The sequence below is a fragment of the Chelmon rostratus genome, chromosome 17 (assembly GCF_017976325.1).
Source record: "Chelmon rostratus isolate fCheRos1 chromosome 17, fCheRos1.pri, whole genome shotgun sequence".
Taxonomy (NCBI): Eukaryota; Metazoa; Chordata; class Actinopteri; order Chaetodontiformes; family Chaetodontidae; genus Chelmon; species Chelmon rostratus.
In genome coordinates this window covers 18,691,275-18,707,290 of record NC_055674.1, presented here as the reverse complement: position 1 = coordinate 18,707,290, position 16,016 = coordinate 18,691,275, and the positions used below count along the sequence as shown (strand labels likewise).

Below are 16,016 nucleotides of genomic sequence, written 5' to 3'. Positions count from 1 at the left end.
GTGTGTGTCCAGCTTAATGTTTGTGTGTGTGGCCATAGCCCACTGCCTCTCTGTCCACCCTCTTCTCTTGTCCCCATTCCCATTTCCCGGCCCCGTCCGTCTTCTCCACGCCGCCCCCCCCTCGTCCCTAGTCATCACGGCTAATCAGACATGAAATGAAGACCGGCTCTGTTTGTGTGCCGCCCGTGTCTTCCCATCCATCTCACTGTTGTCTTTCACTTTCCTCCAAACACTTCCAATTCCTCCCGTCATTCCCCCCTCTCTGGAGACAGCTTCCATTCGGACTCGGTCTGTCTCCTCATCACGTCCCATCTCCCTCTGTAAGACGCTATCAGCCCCACCATCCATTATAGATGAGCTCGGTGGAGTTGGCTTCACATTCAATCTGCCTACTGCATCCATTCATGGGTAAACACAGTGTGTGCGTGTGCGTGTGTGTGTGGCACACATCATCATCAGCTCTTTGTTTTTTTTTTAATCGTTGCCTCCATTCAACATCTGTTTCTCAGTTACGCAACAGTCCACATGACCTCGTCCCTCAGTCACTTCTCCGCTCTCTGCTGAGATAAACAGACCCCCCCTCTCCTCTCTGCTCCCTCCATTCATGGTGTCGTAGCCTGCAGTTAAAGCTTTTAACTAGGCATCAGGTTCTTTCACTGCACAGACACCACACTGCACCAGGGCACCTTAGCCTTGAGAAAACGACCCACAATCCTCCTTGCTGTTCCACTCTCAAAGACTAGACCCACCCTCTCTCCCTCCATCCCTCCCTCCATCCCACCCTCTCTCCCTCCCTCCCTCTCTCCCTCCAGCCCTCCCTCTCTCCCTCCCTCCCTCTCTCCCTCTCTCCTTTGGGTCTTGGCCACACTTGCCCAGACACACAGACACCGGCGCACATCATCTAAAGGTTGCGGGAGCTGCACCATGCCTCGCGTTGCAATGACATTTTCCCAGAGACCTGCCGCTTTCTGACTGCTCTCACTCGCCGCTCAGCTGTTGCTGCCGCTGCACGGTTGCCCCGGGCTACGCCTCGATCCCCAAACCAGCAGCATGTTCCGACGCACTAAGAGGTACAACAAAGGATGGAGAAGGGATGGTTGGGTTTCTGTGATGTGAGGTGTGGTAGCTCTGTCTCGCTCTGTCTCTTGTCTCACTCTCTCTGATGCTCGGTCCTTTCTCCGTGCGAGTCCTCAGTGTCTGCAGTATGCATTACACAGAGGCTCGTATCCACAGTGTCACCACAGCAAGGTCACTGTTCGTGCGTATGCCCGTGTGTCTAACTTGGTTTTGGATGTCTGCTCTGTTCCGCCGAGCGTGCTGAGCATCTTAGTGGTTTTTAGGGGATTACAGAACACGTTTCCTGTCACACTAAACGTTTGACAGCTTGTGTGCAGGTTTTAAAAGCTTTCCAAAGCCCCAAAAAATGATGCAATGTCAAAACTTGCCAGACCTTTTTGATGCTGTGTGATGCACGATCGTAGTTTAAGTGATAGGGATGTGATCTGTTTCCAAAGAGTCTTTAAAGCGCGTACAGACAAATACAACAGCACTTTTTAGGTGTGAGCAGAGGGGCTCTATGGACGGCAATGCCGTTGCAGTGATCCCCAGACTTTTCCTGTTGTGACACCATGAAGCTGACGTTTCTGTTGGATGGATTACTGTGAAGTTTATTTCAGGCAGTCCTGTTGCTCTCAGGATGAGTTCAAATCACTTTGGTGGTTCTCTGACTTATAATCTAGCACCATCACCACTTCAACATTTAAATACGTCCAATGCCTGCAAAATAATTCCCGTCAGCCTCAGCCGCAATTTTGCGCTGCTTAGCAAATGTTAGCCTGCTACCATGCTAAGCTATTATGGTTAACACAGCAAACATGATGAGCATGAGCGTAGACTCGCAGTGTTGTTATGTGACAGTTCAAGTTTGAATGTATGTAAATGAGTCCAAGAAATAAATTGGTCCTGCTTATGATTACGTTGACCCTGACGTGAATTTAGAAGTGACTGAAAATCAGTGACTCGTCGCAGTGACATTTCCAGCAGACCAGCAGGTGGACTGATTCACCGTCTGAAGTGATCAATCGACGGTTACGTGAGCCCAACATGAGTCAGACAGAGCCACAAGTTCAAGGTGGATTTTTCTGGGCTCTGATTCACTGATGGTGAGGGATATTTTTCTGATGCTGGGTGATCTGGGACATAGTTTTCCTTGTGCAAGACCTCCTTGTTGCAAGGAGGAGCAACTATTGCGAGCAACACAGAGAATTTTCCTGCAAGGATCAATAAAATAAGGCACAATCGCATTTCTTATACAAATGATTTTAGCAATACCTTTGTGCTCATAGTTGATACTTTTAATCACTCTGATGTCAACGGGCTGAAAATCTGAGCTGACATTCGAGCACTGGGGGTTTCCTCTCTGGTGGCAGCAGTAGTGGATGTCATGCTGAGTCTCTTGGAGTGACTTCATTCTCCCCTGCTGATCGGGGATTAAACCGGCTTCTATTACAGTAGAGACTCTGGCTATGGCACACCTGAGCCCAGACACACAGGCAGACAGATGGAAATAATGCAAAAGTCTCTGCTGCACTCCTGTAGTGGTGCTCAGACCGAAGAGGAATCATTTGAAAATCCTGCAGAGTATGAAATGTAGGATGCAGGGAGCAGGGAGCCTAAAATGACTACTGTGTTTTATATACGTGTGTGTGAAGTTTAAGATTTCTAACATTTACTTCTAGTTGTGCCTCTAGTTAACAGCCAAAGTCAGATCTAGGAAAGAGAGAGGAACATGAGAACAAATGATTAAGATAATGAAAGCGAAGGAGATGGAAATAAAAAAAGGAAGGTTGCGCAAGAGTTGAAAGGAGGAGAGAGTGAGATAGAGTGCAGGGCCCTGGGGTGATATCTGTGTCTGCTCTTCCATTAGGGACCAGCTCACTAAGGTTACGTGAGCATGCAAGACACGCATGCAAACTGACTGCCTACTCCTCTTTCTTTCTTTCATTGGTCTTGTCTTCCACTTCTGTTTTTTTCCTGCTTCTCCCTTTCATTCATTCTTTCTGTAGCTTTCTGCATCTAAAGTACTGAAAGATCGTCCATTTAATCTTGAGGTTGTGCTCATAAGCCTGCTTGTTTGTTCGCTAAATTAATTTGAACTAAACCCTTCCCCGTTGGCCAATCAGAGCGCTGCCACCATAACTAGGCAAGGCAGGTTTGTCAGGCTTCTGCACGTGCTGAAGAGAGGCCGTGTTTCCTGAGCATTATGTAACCTAGTCGTCATCCTCAGAATCTTGAATAAAACGCTGCTTAAAGATCTGTAGCATGTAAGCCAGGCAGCCAAACAGGCCAATTAGAATGAAATAGCACTTTGATCGTGCATTTTTCCTTTTCATACTTATAACACCAAGGCTAACCAGCTCGCCACTGCAATACAAGAACAGTGCGGTTTCTTTCGTGTTACGTGTCCTCACATGGATCATTAACTGGTGGGGATACTGAGTCTTTGCCTGGTACATGCAGCTTTAACCTCAGCCTGTTTATTGTAAGATCCCTTTTTACAGGATTTTTATTCTAAAAGGGCCGTCTGGAAAAAATTTAAAGACAGCAAGAGACAGCATTTTCAGTCAGCTCAGTGAGCTAGTAGCTAGCAACCTACTGCTGATGCAATCTGAGACAGTTCTACCCAGAAAAGAAAAGCTGTCTTTATTTGCCGCTCGGGCCCATTGTTTAAGATATTACTAAGGACTTTGATTGTACATCTGCCACCATTATCATTAAAAAACTGCATTGTGTCCTGCAAGAATGGAAAGCTTGACAGGTGTAGCAACAGTGACTGAGTGGAGCAGCAGTTTGTGAACCAGTGAGTCGGCTAGATGCTGAAGGAAGTGGGAAGTGACTCGAATATACTGTGCAATAATCTGAGAGAAGAAATGCTGCGTGTGTGTGTGGACAAGTATTCAGTCACATTGTGCAGACATACATCTATTTACACTGTCACACTAGGGGGACTCGCCTTCTTTATGGGGACAAAATGCCCTGAAGTCCCCATAATGTAAATCATTACACTTTAGGATGAAGACCAGGGTTAAGGTTAGGTTTAGGTTAAGGTTCGGGTCAGGGTTAAAGTTCAGCGTATAGTGGTTATGGTTCGGGTAAATCTGCAGAGAAATGAATGTCAATCAATGTCCTCTGAAGTGATGGAAGCACAACACTAACTGTGTGTGTGTGTCTGTGTGGCCATGTATTACTCATGTTATAGGGACATAAATCTGTTTACACAGTCACATTGTGGGGATTTGCCTTCCTTATGGGGACAAAACACAAGTCCCCATAATGTAAATCATTCAGTTTTAGGGTGAATACCTGGGTTAGGGTTAGGCAAGTAGTGGTTATGGTTATAGTAAGTCTCCAGGAAATTAATGCAAGTCTATGTAATGTCCCCATAAATGATGGAAATACAACTTTTCGTGTGTGTGTGTGTGCATGTGTGTGTGTTTCCCTCAGGTCCTTCGGCACAGGTGGACAGCGCTTTAAGGCTTTAGGGCAGACAGCTCACACACAGACACAACCACACCCAGTTTTGTCACACAACTCTCTCTCTCACACACACAGAACACAGCAATGCACACACACACAACGCACAACGCATACACAGCCGTGTCCACGTCCTCTGCTCATCAACGCTCCTCCTCTATAACTAAATTAAGCATTGCACTTCGCTTAACCAATTACGTGCAAACCAAAGGAGGTCAATGGGAGGCCAGGACACCTGAGTCTGATTGTGGAGTCTCTCCTTCTAAGTGCTGCAGCTTTTCCCAAGAGGAGCCGCAGGGCTCGATACACATAAGCTTATACAGTAGGTGCTACATCTCCCATTAGCTCCTGATTTCAGTAAAGGGCCCTGTCTCTAGTCTCGCCTCTTAGAGTAATGGAACTCTTATTCTCTTTGATCCTCCTTCTCCTCCACCGTCTCCCTCTCAGGGCTTCTCTTACAGGAAAGCACTTGTGAGGACGCGGGCTTCTCAGCGGCACTAAATTTACCCCTGCTTGATAGATATTGCTACTGTCAGCCGCTGCGTAGCCGCCCTGACTGAGACAGAAAGTTTGAGCCTATTACAGAAAAAACAAAAGAAGAAGAGAAGATAGCGCGTTTGATCCCGGCTGAGTGGCTTTGAAGCGCTGTCAGGGATGTTCAGGACCCCAAAGAGCTGAGCAACCTGGGAAGGAGAGAGGTGAAAGACAGGGTTATTGTGTCTGTTTGATTCCTCTCCCGGCCATTGTGTATTAGGCCAGGCGATGATTCTGACATTTAACACAATGTTCGGTGCAGTCGAGTGCAGATCTGATGGAGCTGAGTGAGGACAGTGTTGTGCCTCGGGTCATCACCAGGACCATTTTAGTAGCCTCTGCTGCTGCCTTTTATTGCTGCTCCTGTGACCTGCTTGACAATATTGTTGCTTTTATTTTCTTAAAGAGACTTGGCTTCCCCAATCGGATTATTACATTCATCGATTAATCAATTCACACAGCATTCCTGTCATCAATTTTGATTAATCAGTTCAGTGTTTCATGCAGTTTCTAAGCAAAAATACCAAACATTCCCTCTGAAATGTAAGCCTTTTCTGTGTTTTATATAATTATAGAGCGTTTGCTTTACCCCCTGTCCTGAACAGTGATTGTCTAATCAACTGTAACTAGGCACGACAGGCCTTTCAGATTCAGGACTAGAGTTTGGAGGGTGGTGCCCTGCTTTTTTAAAACCTTTACAAAACTGAAATGGGACGGATTAAACCATGTCTTTATATACTATAAATATCATTTCCAAAGCCAAGAAGCACATCATGACCTACATGTACATTATTTTGTGGGGTCACTGTGTGTGTACACGGTATATATATACATATATACACAAGTATATACATGTGCATATATATGTATGTGTGCGTGTTATAATCTCTGCACATACATTATTTTCTCTGTATGTGTTTAACTAGCTACAGTGCAACTACAAACACTTAAGTTGTTCTTTCCCTTTCAGTGCTCTCATACCTCCAGTGTGTTCTTTTGTCAGAAGCTGTCAGTTGATTCACTTGTTTGTTTGTGTGCTTTTTCTTTTCTTTTTTTTTTACTTGATGGTTATTGTTTTTGTGGTGAGTTCATGGTTCACATCCCTGTGAGTGATTCTCCCCCTCTCCTGCTGCTGCTGCTTCCTCTCTTCAAAAACACCTACATATGATCGGTTTTCCTGTCTTATATGCAGCTCTTTTTTTTTGCAGTTTTCATCAGTCATTTTAGGGAAGGATGCTCCTGTTTTTTGTTGCAGGGATGAAACCTCTGACATTTTCATTATTGCATGTCACTCTGCCAGTGGCCTAATGAGTTCTCTGCCACCAGTGTCCTTTACCTGATGGCAGGTGACTTGTTTGACATTTCACATTGTGTCACCATTACAAACTCGGTTCTCCCTTCCCTCTCTCTCCCTGCACCCCGAACACTGAACCAGAGTGACATCTATATTGAGCCGTATTTCTCCTTCACTGTGGTCCCCAGTCGGCCTTATCAGAAGCCTCCTTGCTGCACGCTGCATAGCAACAAGCCGTCATGTGACTGTGGCTCCCTCCTCTCCGGTTCCCTCCAGGGTTGTAGACTCCAACTAAATTTCCTCTGTTTTTTAATCCAGGAATAAAGTGCTCCAGTCTTTTCATGCTTTCATAAAACTTCACTGTTCTATAGTGAAGGAAAAGGGGGCTGCTGTGCTCTTAAAGTGTAGATTTTTACCAGGAAATCAAATGACTGAATATATTTGTTTTTGCTTCCCTTTCTCCTCTTTCACTCTTTCAGTCCTCATTAGTTCTATCTTCCGTGCTATTTCTCATTCATTTTTTGCCCTCCTCAAGTCGTGGAGGTAAACACACCAGTCTTCCCTGACTCCTCATCAGCGGTTCCTCCCTCCGCCGCTGCCTCCGCCTTGCTCTTTTTTCTCTTTGAAGTGCTCTTGCTTTTAGTCTTCTTTTCGCTTTCTTATCTGTCTCTGTGTTTGCTCCTCAGCTCTGCTTCAATGTGACTGTGTATCACGTACAATTATGTGGTTTCATATGAATGGGGGGTTTGGTTTGATCAATATTAATGGTCCCCCCGCTGTTAAGTAGAGGGAGGAGTATGAACATGTAGAGGATGAAGGCTCCTGTTTGTCTGGCTTTGTTAGCGCCGTGCTTTTCCCCCCTGTGTCATCTGCTCGAGCTTACAGTGAACTATATTCCCCCGCGTGCTCTGTTCATTCTATCGTGTTTGTGCGGCGTGAACATGCTTATGCGTGTGTGCAACGGTGAAAAAAAAACTGGGTCATGTTTACCTTGCGCCCGTGTGGGTGTCGAGCACCACTGAGAGCGCTTTCAACCTGCGTCGCTAATTATTGTTCTTCTCGAGTTTCATTCTAATGAATTCGCGGGCGCCCCCAAACATTTCCTTTCCCTCATCTCGCTTTCATATCATGATCGCACCAGCTCACGCCCCTCGTCCTCCACACCTCCATCCCTCTCTCCAGCCCTCGGCAGCAGCCAGTAGAATCCAGATTTACTGAGTGCAGTGGAGTGCATCTCTCCCTCCACCCCCACCCGTCTCTTGATCTTGAATGACCATCAAGCGAGAAACAGGCCCCAGGCATTGATCTGAAATTTGGACCTTTCCATCAGCAGCTGTTTACTTGCTGGGTGTGTAAAGTGAATGCAGTTAACGTCGACATGTTTTACGCATAACACCGAATACTGATGGCGTTTTTTTCCCGAGCTGCGCAGGGGAAAGCCAAGGCCAAGCGCTATGTGTTTTGGTGTGTTTACAGCCAGCATCCATTGATTTCCTGCAGCACTGACAATCCATTAACCAAGAACAGTCCTGCTGCTGTGTTTTAATCTCTCTCCTTCTTTCTCTTTACTCTGAAGAGGCAACTCCTTCAGTAATGAAAGCCAGTGACGCTATGTTGACCCTTAGACAACACGGACATGCACTCACTGCGATGATGTTGCGGGGTCAGCTGTGAGGCAGGGTCTGTGCTCCGGTTATTGCGGCATCAGAGGAAAAGCTTTGAGGTGATAGAACAATGTCAGGATATAATTGATCCGGCTGAAAGCGCGAAATGGCACAATAGCAGTTATCGGACCTGCAGGTTAAATCCAGCCTATTGGCATATGTGATCAATATCCATAAGGTTAGTTATAGATGAGATCGATCAGGGCATCCTGTGTGCAGATAAAATAATGAAAACATAGATCAGATAAAATTACTCGATTTTAGGACCTAATTGCATTTACATTCCTTTATTGGATTGCATAGTCATGAGGTCCATCAGTAGTGTTAGCAGTTGGGCAGATGGGCGGCTGAAAAAGGCCGGCGTGATTGGCTGCTGGTATTTCTCCAACAGCCAATCAACTATGATGAACAGATAATATGTTCTCAACAGATAAGAACACACACACAGCTGCTACACACACATCGTGTAGCAGGTGGTATCGCATTTACCATTCAGATATTCAGCAAGGTTTAACCTAAACAACTTTTTATCAGTTTTCACCAAATCTCAGTCAGCTCAGTGCAGGTTGAAGCTTGACTGATGTCGTGCAGGTGGAGTTAGTCATGATCTGATATTTACATCATGGTGTGGCACCTTGCACCACTTGACGGCAGAGGGGAGCTGATAAGCTGACGTTAGGGACCGTCTTTAAAGTGCACGCATGATGGCCAAGATTCAGATTTTCAAACTACAGTCCTGAACTTAGTCAACAGAGTGATGACGACAGATGATTCACATCCAGATATGAAACAGTCTCCCTCTCCACCCCTCACACGCTGTCTCTGCCTCTGTGCACCTTCAGCTCACGGCGTTGATCCCATCTCAGTCAGCTCACGTCTCTGCACTGCAAGTGTCAATGAAGGTGTGTGTGTGAGTGTGTGTGTCTGTTTGTGTGTGCAGAGGTGGTGCGACCTGCTCACATGTGAACCCATGTGACTGGGACTGAGAGTGGAGAGAGGGGAAACCAACCGCTTGCCTAATCTGACAGTGAAGATGGGCTGTCGTTTGCATTTTGTGTGGCCTCTCCTCTTCGTTTGCAGTTGTCTTGATTTGCATTTATTTATGCCCCTCACCGCCTTGGGAACCAAAACACATTGCATCACACGTGTTTCAAAAAAGCCTTCGACTTCAGTTCCACCATTGCAGTGAGCACTCTAACAAAGTAAGAGGGCTTGAATACGAAAAGCTTGCTCAGTTTCCTGCCTAATGGAGTGTGAGTTAGACACAATAGATTTATGTGCAGTATGAATGTGTGTGGGGTCCACAGGCAGATTTGAGGTGACTCAGTGCGGTAATGGCTGCTATTCAGCACCCAAAACATAATGAACTGAGGTTAAAAGATGAAAAGTGGATGTTTCTGCATTTTTTTCCATCCATTTTTACACTCTCCATCCTCTCTTTTCTCCCTTTCTTATTGCTCCATTCTCTCTAACTTTGCTCCTCTCTCGTCTCCTCCCTTGCTCTTGCCCCTCATTTCTTATCTTGGCTGAGCGGAGGCAGACAGGGATGGATGACTGAGGAAATTGGATTCTCCTTATCACTGTTGTGCTCCTGCACTGATCCGTGCATTTGCACGTCTGCTTCTCCTGCACCTTTACATGCAGCCACAGTATGCACATATTCATGTGCAGCAACAAGCACAGGACACAAGCACTGCTGTGGTAACTAATGTTCGCACGTGTCTCTCTCTTTTTCTTTCTAGCTGTCGTACAAGCAACAGGAAAAGTCTGATCCTGACCACCACATCTCCCACGCTGCCTCGCCCACACTCCCCCCTCCCCGGACACCTTGGTACGTATAGTGACACGTCACACCTCCGCTTTGACCTTTTCTCGTTCATTTGTTGATTGCAGACAGGCTAACTTCATGAAGGACTTAATAACAACCAGCTGAAGGATTTCACCTATCCATCAGCATCTTAACCGGAATTGACAAAATAATTATAATGCCAGAAGTTTGACATTTTGGGAAGTTATCTTATGAGTTAGATGAGAAGCGATACCACTGTCATGTCCCACTGAAAATGAAGCTTCAGCCAGCAGCCGGCTCGCTTAGCTTAGCACAAAGACTGGATACATGGGGAAACAGTTAGCCTGGCTCCGTCCAGCAGAAGCAAATGGAAACAAAATCTGCTTATCAGCACTTACTGTGTCTGGTGTAGAAATAGACCAGGATATAACTCCCCTTAAAATGCCAGACTGTCATTTTGCCCTTCAGTTTATGCACGCCGTTTCCCCGTTTCCAGTCATTCTGCTAAGCTAAGACAACCAGCTGATCGCCATAGCATCATATTTAGCTCACAGACATGATTGTGGTGTCAAACTTCTCACTGAACCCTAAGCGACAGAGTAAATAAGCGCATTTCCCAAAATGTCAGACTATTCCCTCAGCAGTTTACTAAATACTGTTGGATATAAAACATGCAGATAGATTTACTGCCACCTCTTTCTTGCTTCTGGAAATGACCAGGACTCGACAGGTGCCGCATGTTCTCGCACTCCCAAACCTGTGGAGACGAAGGGGGTGTGCAGATTGTACGAGGCCTTTTCTCGGGCTGCTCCCTTAAATTAGTTGGCTTGATTCATTCATCCGTGAAAAAGCCCCAAATCAAACCTCGCAGTCCATTGATCCAAACACCCACATTTACTGTCCACAGAACAAGGCCAGATAAATAAAAAGCTATGGCTCAAAGCATGCATCAGTCTAAAAATCAATGATAGGCCTTTATGATTTGGAACTAATCTAAATCAATTTCAAACCATTTTATCCCCCCAAACCCTTCGCAATGATAATAAATAGTCACATTGTTGTGTTGAACCACATAATCAGACAAGCTTGAGGCACTTTAGTGCTGAAAGAAGGTTTAAAGTGTGCTTTGTTATGCTTGTGGTATCCTGTGGCAGACACCTTTTTGTCTCCCTCTCCTGTGTCTCATCCTCTGTGCATGTCTTGTTGTCCCAGCAGGAAGCAGCCCTCTGGACAGCCCACGAAACTTCTCCCCCAGCAACCCGGCGCACTTCTCGTTCGCCTCCTCCAGAAGGTCATTGCTTTACGTCACTACACGCACTGAGCGTGATCACACATGTTTACTCTCACTTGTTGAGAGGGGCGGGAGGTGAGATAGACGAGGGGAGGCAGACAGAAGTCAAGCCAGCGTGAGACAAAGGCGAAGGCGGGAGAGAGGACAAGTGAGCATCAGAGAACAGCCGAGGTGTGGGGCTGTTGGCGTGCGAGGTCTCGTGCAGCCTGGGGAGCAGGGAGCCTCCCGCCGCACTCGCAGCGTAGCAGGCTGACTCATGTATGACAGGGCCAGGCCATTATATCCACAGTGCCTCTGTGTTTATTCACGCTGCTCTCATGACACCGTGTGTGTGGACGGGTGGCCACGGACGCGTGCATCTGTTCATATGAATCTGTTTTTAAATCCGAGTGAGCCGGGCCCAAGCACCCAACAGCTGTGGCAGAGATCACTGATGCGCTTGTGGCTTCTCTGAAGTCCTTGTACCATATTAAAGGATGTAAAATGTGACTGCAGTAGTGTGTGGGTCTAATATCACAGTCAGGCTATAGTATGGATACAGAAACAAGAGCGAGACTTCACTGTCATGCATTCTGAGGGTAGAAAAGTACATGAAAAGGCCAATTAGACTGTGATTTTCCTCAGTCAGACACAGTGTGGGGCGTGGAGGCTCTGGGAGCCTGGTGCTCCTGTAAATCCTCTGTCCTCATTTATCAGATCCATCTGCCTGCCTGTCACTGTGTGATCGAGGCATACGGAAGCACAATGAATGAGTCCTCCGTGCTCTCCTCTCTGAAAAAGGCCCCTGGGACAAACTATGCGCAATAAGTCATTGGTCTGCTGAATGACATTATTTTAGTGCAGATTGAGATGTGTCCACATAGTATGTGAAAGTAGCTTCTCAGGGGTTTGTTTTATAGTGAAGTTTGTTAACACAACACAGCTAATAGTTAAAAGTTAATATGATCTGGATTTTATGACAAAATGGGCTTCTCAGTGACATTCATGTATCTGCAGAGCGGACGGACGACGATGGTCTTTGGCATCTTTACCCTCTTCCGGATATGGCACCAATACTCCCAGCTCAACGGTAAATAACTTCACTCCCTTCCCATCTTGTGAATCAGTGATTCCCAACCAGGGATACTTGTACTCCAGAGACAGTTGCCAAGGGGTACATAGCAGAACCAACAGCTATGCTCAACAGCTCAATTACTTAGCCAAAAGAAATGAATAAACAGTTGAAATTATAAACTGCATGTTAGTGCAAGGAGTAAATACATGATCATTGTAATGTGATCGGGTCTGTATGAACTGATCCGGAGGTAGCCTGGCCCCCACCATGTTCAGATCTTAGGAAGGTGTAAACACAATCTGTACAACGTTCTGGTATCAACACAACAGCGATATAGATGTTTTTTTTTTTAGCATTAAGCAATTATTTAATTGTATTTTTATTATATAAAATAAAGTTTTTTCTCCAATTTAGACAGCGAGTAAACAAGAAGTCTGAAAGAGACAGGCCTCTAATTACTGATTATACTTCTATTCTGTACCTGCACCAAAAGATGCATTATTCGGCAGGACTGCATGAAAATGAAAGCTGTACGAGGAGGAAATGAATGATATACAGTAAGAGACGACTGTAGTGCGACGTGTTGTGCTCATCTGTGCAGCTGATCTGCTGTAATAACAAGGCACATCATTTATCTAGTTACAGAGTAGCCTACATGCCAGCACTCTAACACGCTGGGAGAGACTGACAGAGACAGGACAGAGATCCTCTCTCAGTGGGGATAACGAGTAAGGCAGTAAACATACCAGGTGTGAACGCTAAGCCAAGATCAGATTGTTTATCATCCATATAACAAATCCAGATGCAGATCCCATTTTAATACCAGGTGTAACTGGGGTGCAAGTGGGAAAAGCATGGATGCAAACTTGATCTTAAACTTAAACAATGACAATTCAGTTGTATGAAAAGGTTATTGAAGCAACATCCACTTTTATAAAATCGCTAATGTTAAATGACATCCAGTCTATAATCCACTGATAAGAACATATTTGGAGAATGAGTGGTGGTGTTGGTGAAGGGGTCGGCCTACTTCAGCTCACCTGACCTCAGGGACCTCAGGTTTGAAAGCACTGCCATAAATTACTGTAATTGGCACATTCACACCATGCCAACACTTCATTTCACTCATCATAGTTTTGTTGCTTCAAGTATAAAGCAAGCCTCATCGTCTGTCTTCAAATCTCTGACACAAAAAAACACACACACACACTACAATTAAACTTTATCCAGCTCCAGCATGTTGGCACTTCTGTCTCTTTACCTCGTGTGTTTTGGTGTGTGTCTTGTTGCGTAACAGCAACGTCAGAGGCCCGGTTCCTACTCTCCATCTGGCTGCGGATGGAGGGTTAGATGGATGGAGAGCGGAGAACAGAAGGGCAAAGTAATGAGTGCCACGCCAGTGGGATGAGAGGGCCATGAGAAATGTGGTGTAGAGAGGAGACGCTGGCATGAGATGAAGCACATTCTGTTCCACAGTAATTGTATCTCAGGCTAAATTTAGCCATATGCTATCATTAGAAACACAGAGATATTTCATTGAAGTCAATGTCCTGACTTTAATGAATCAGACTGAGCTGTGGTGCGCAGGCTTCCTTCAGCTCCCCTCTCAGACCAGTCTGCTCCTCGGTCCCCTGCTCCCTCTGAAGGCATCATCTGAAACACTGTGCACAAAAAATAACGGTGAAGGTGTCCAAAACTGCATTACAGCAGTTAGAGAAACGGACACAAAACCAGTTGGAAAACTTTGACATACATGAATCAGACGAAGAAAAATTGAGTCTCCATGCTTGTTCCATCCACCCTGACTGCTTTCAATTAGTCTGTCACCAGTGATTGATCAGTGATCGACCTTTCGGTTAGCAGAGTGGAGGAGCCTTGTTGCTTTGATGAAGGCAAATGTAGAGGTGAAGCGAGGTCAGTAGACTGATTCATGGGTCAGACCGGGGCTTATTGGACAACTTCATGAACATTTCAGTTCTCAGTTTGTCATTGGAGGTGTCCAAAAGGAATGACAACTAGCCTGCTCATACTGTAATAGTTGATCTATTAGTTATTTGACAGCTGCTGGACATCATATGCTTGAGTTGTGTCATCATAAATTTTCTGCCACTTTTTGACATTTGATCTTTGATCCCTCCCCATCCGCCAACGTCTCTCTCTGCCTCCCGTCCTCTCCCTCGTCCTCCTAATCCTCTCCCCGCCCTCGTCTCTTTCCTCTTCCTCCTCCACCCTTCGCTCTTGCTTCCCCTCCTCTTCCTCTTCCTCCAGTCCTCCAGCTCCTCTCAGGAGCGACTGCACCAGCTGCCCTTCCAGCCCACCATGGATGAGCTCCACTTCTTATCCAAGCACTTTGGCAGCACGGAGAGCATCACAGATGATGACGGGGGCCGCTGCTCTCCCCACATGCGCCCCCGCTCCCGCAGTCTCAGGTCAGCAGCAGCAGCACCCGTGAGATTAAACGGCGGCTTCAGCCGCCCGAGAGCACTGTCCTGTTTTTAAAAGGACGCTTTCAAAGCAGATTTACAAGGGTTACCCCTGGTTGATCTCATTATTGCTTTTACATAAACTCTTGAATTTTTCTGTTTTGAAGCTAACGTGTCTAAAGTGCACTGCAAAAAGTGAAGTCAAGACGAAATATTTTAAATCAAGCCTGTTTTGTGTCTGACAAAACAGAAACTTTTATGTGAGAGCATGCACTTGTTTGAAGATTTTTTTTTGTCCTTGATTATTTTATATTATGACTCATTACTGAGATTTTATTCCTGTTTCTAAGGAGTACAAAACTGCTTTGTACAAGTCAGAATTTCTAGAGACAAAATGCACTAATTTTCAGATAACTGTCAGTTCTTTTAGACTAGATGTTTGTACTTGTTTTAAAAATCTTGCTAAGTGAAATCTTCCTTTTCTGTTGGCAGATAATTTTGCTTATTCGAAGTCATATTTTCCTTGTTTTTGAGAGCTGAGTTTTTACAGTCTATGATTAAGTTTTGATTAGGAGCTAAAATGAACCAGTAAATAGAGAAAGTTAGTGCTGTACAAACAGTATATAAGTCATCATTTAAATGAGTAACTTCTAATAGCACATTCCTACATACAAACAATTAAAAAGCTGAGTTTATCATTAAAAACGAGTAGCTTATGTTAGCTAATGTTAGCAAAGTTTATTCTGCACTGTAAGTTTGGATTTTGCTCTGTAAGGGACACATACATACAATAGGCTTACTTTAAATGATACATAAAACTTCCTGTTTCATTATTTATAAGTAGTGTCAGTAAAATTTAAAAGAAAAGTTTAGCTTACACTTACAACGTTAGCTAATATTAGCCACCATAAGCTAGCGGTCGTACCAAACCAGGAAGGCTGTAGCAGAAAACCCTGAGTGTGTTTTACTGCTCATGACTTCAAGTGTCAGTTTTAATGAGGAGAAATGTGCTATTTTAACTCACGTAGTCTCACTTTAATGGTGATATACAGAACGTACTAACTTTCTCTGTTGATGGGATAATTTTAGCTGCTAATTAGATATGTATCTCTGTATGAGCCTGAACGCAGTAACTATAACTGACTTCATTTCGGGTGGGAAAGCCAAATCATTTTGATTGTATTCCATGTTTTTCCGTTTCACCGCTCCAGCCCAGGACGTTCCTCCTCCTGCTATGATAATGAGATCGTCATGATGAACCATGTGTACAGAGAGCGCTTTCCAAAGGTGACACACACACACACACACACCCACGCAAAGCCGCTTCATGATAAACATAATGTTCCATAAAAATACAGCACCGAGCAAATCCTTAAGCCTGCAGAGCATTAAACCAATCTTTCAAGCTACAATAACTACTTAATCCTATCAATT

General features: G+C 45.1%; 1 protein-coding gene across 1 annotated transcript in view; it reads left to right on the top strand.

The window, feature by feature from the left end:
- Positions 1–1,037: 1,037 nt before the first annotated feature.
- Positions 1,038–16,016, top strand: part of LOC121621459 (microtubule-associated serine/threonine-protein kinase 1-like) — a 29,624-nt gene continuing 14,645 nt past the window's right edge. Inside the window, exons 1-6 of the mRNA XM_041957933.1 lie at positions 1,038–1,070; positions 9,768–9,856; positions 11,027–11,105; positions 12,102–12,174; positions 14,428–14,588; positions 15,794–15,869. Coding sequence (XP_041813867.1) covers positions 1,051–1,070; positions 9,768–9,856; positions 11,027–11,105; positions 12,102–12,174; positions 14,428–14,588; positions 15,794–15,869 — 498 coding nt within the window. The 5' untranslated portion in view covers positions 1,038–1,050. The remainder of the gene's footprint in view (positions 1,071–9,767; positions 9,857–11,026; positions 11,106–12,101; positions 12,175–14,427; positions 14,589–15,793; positions 15,870–16,016) is intronic.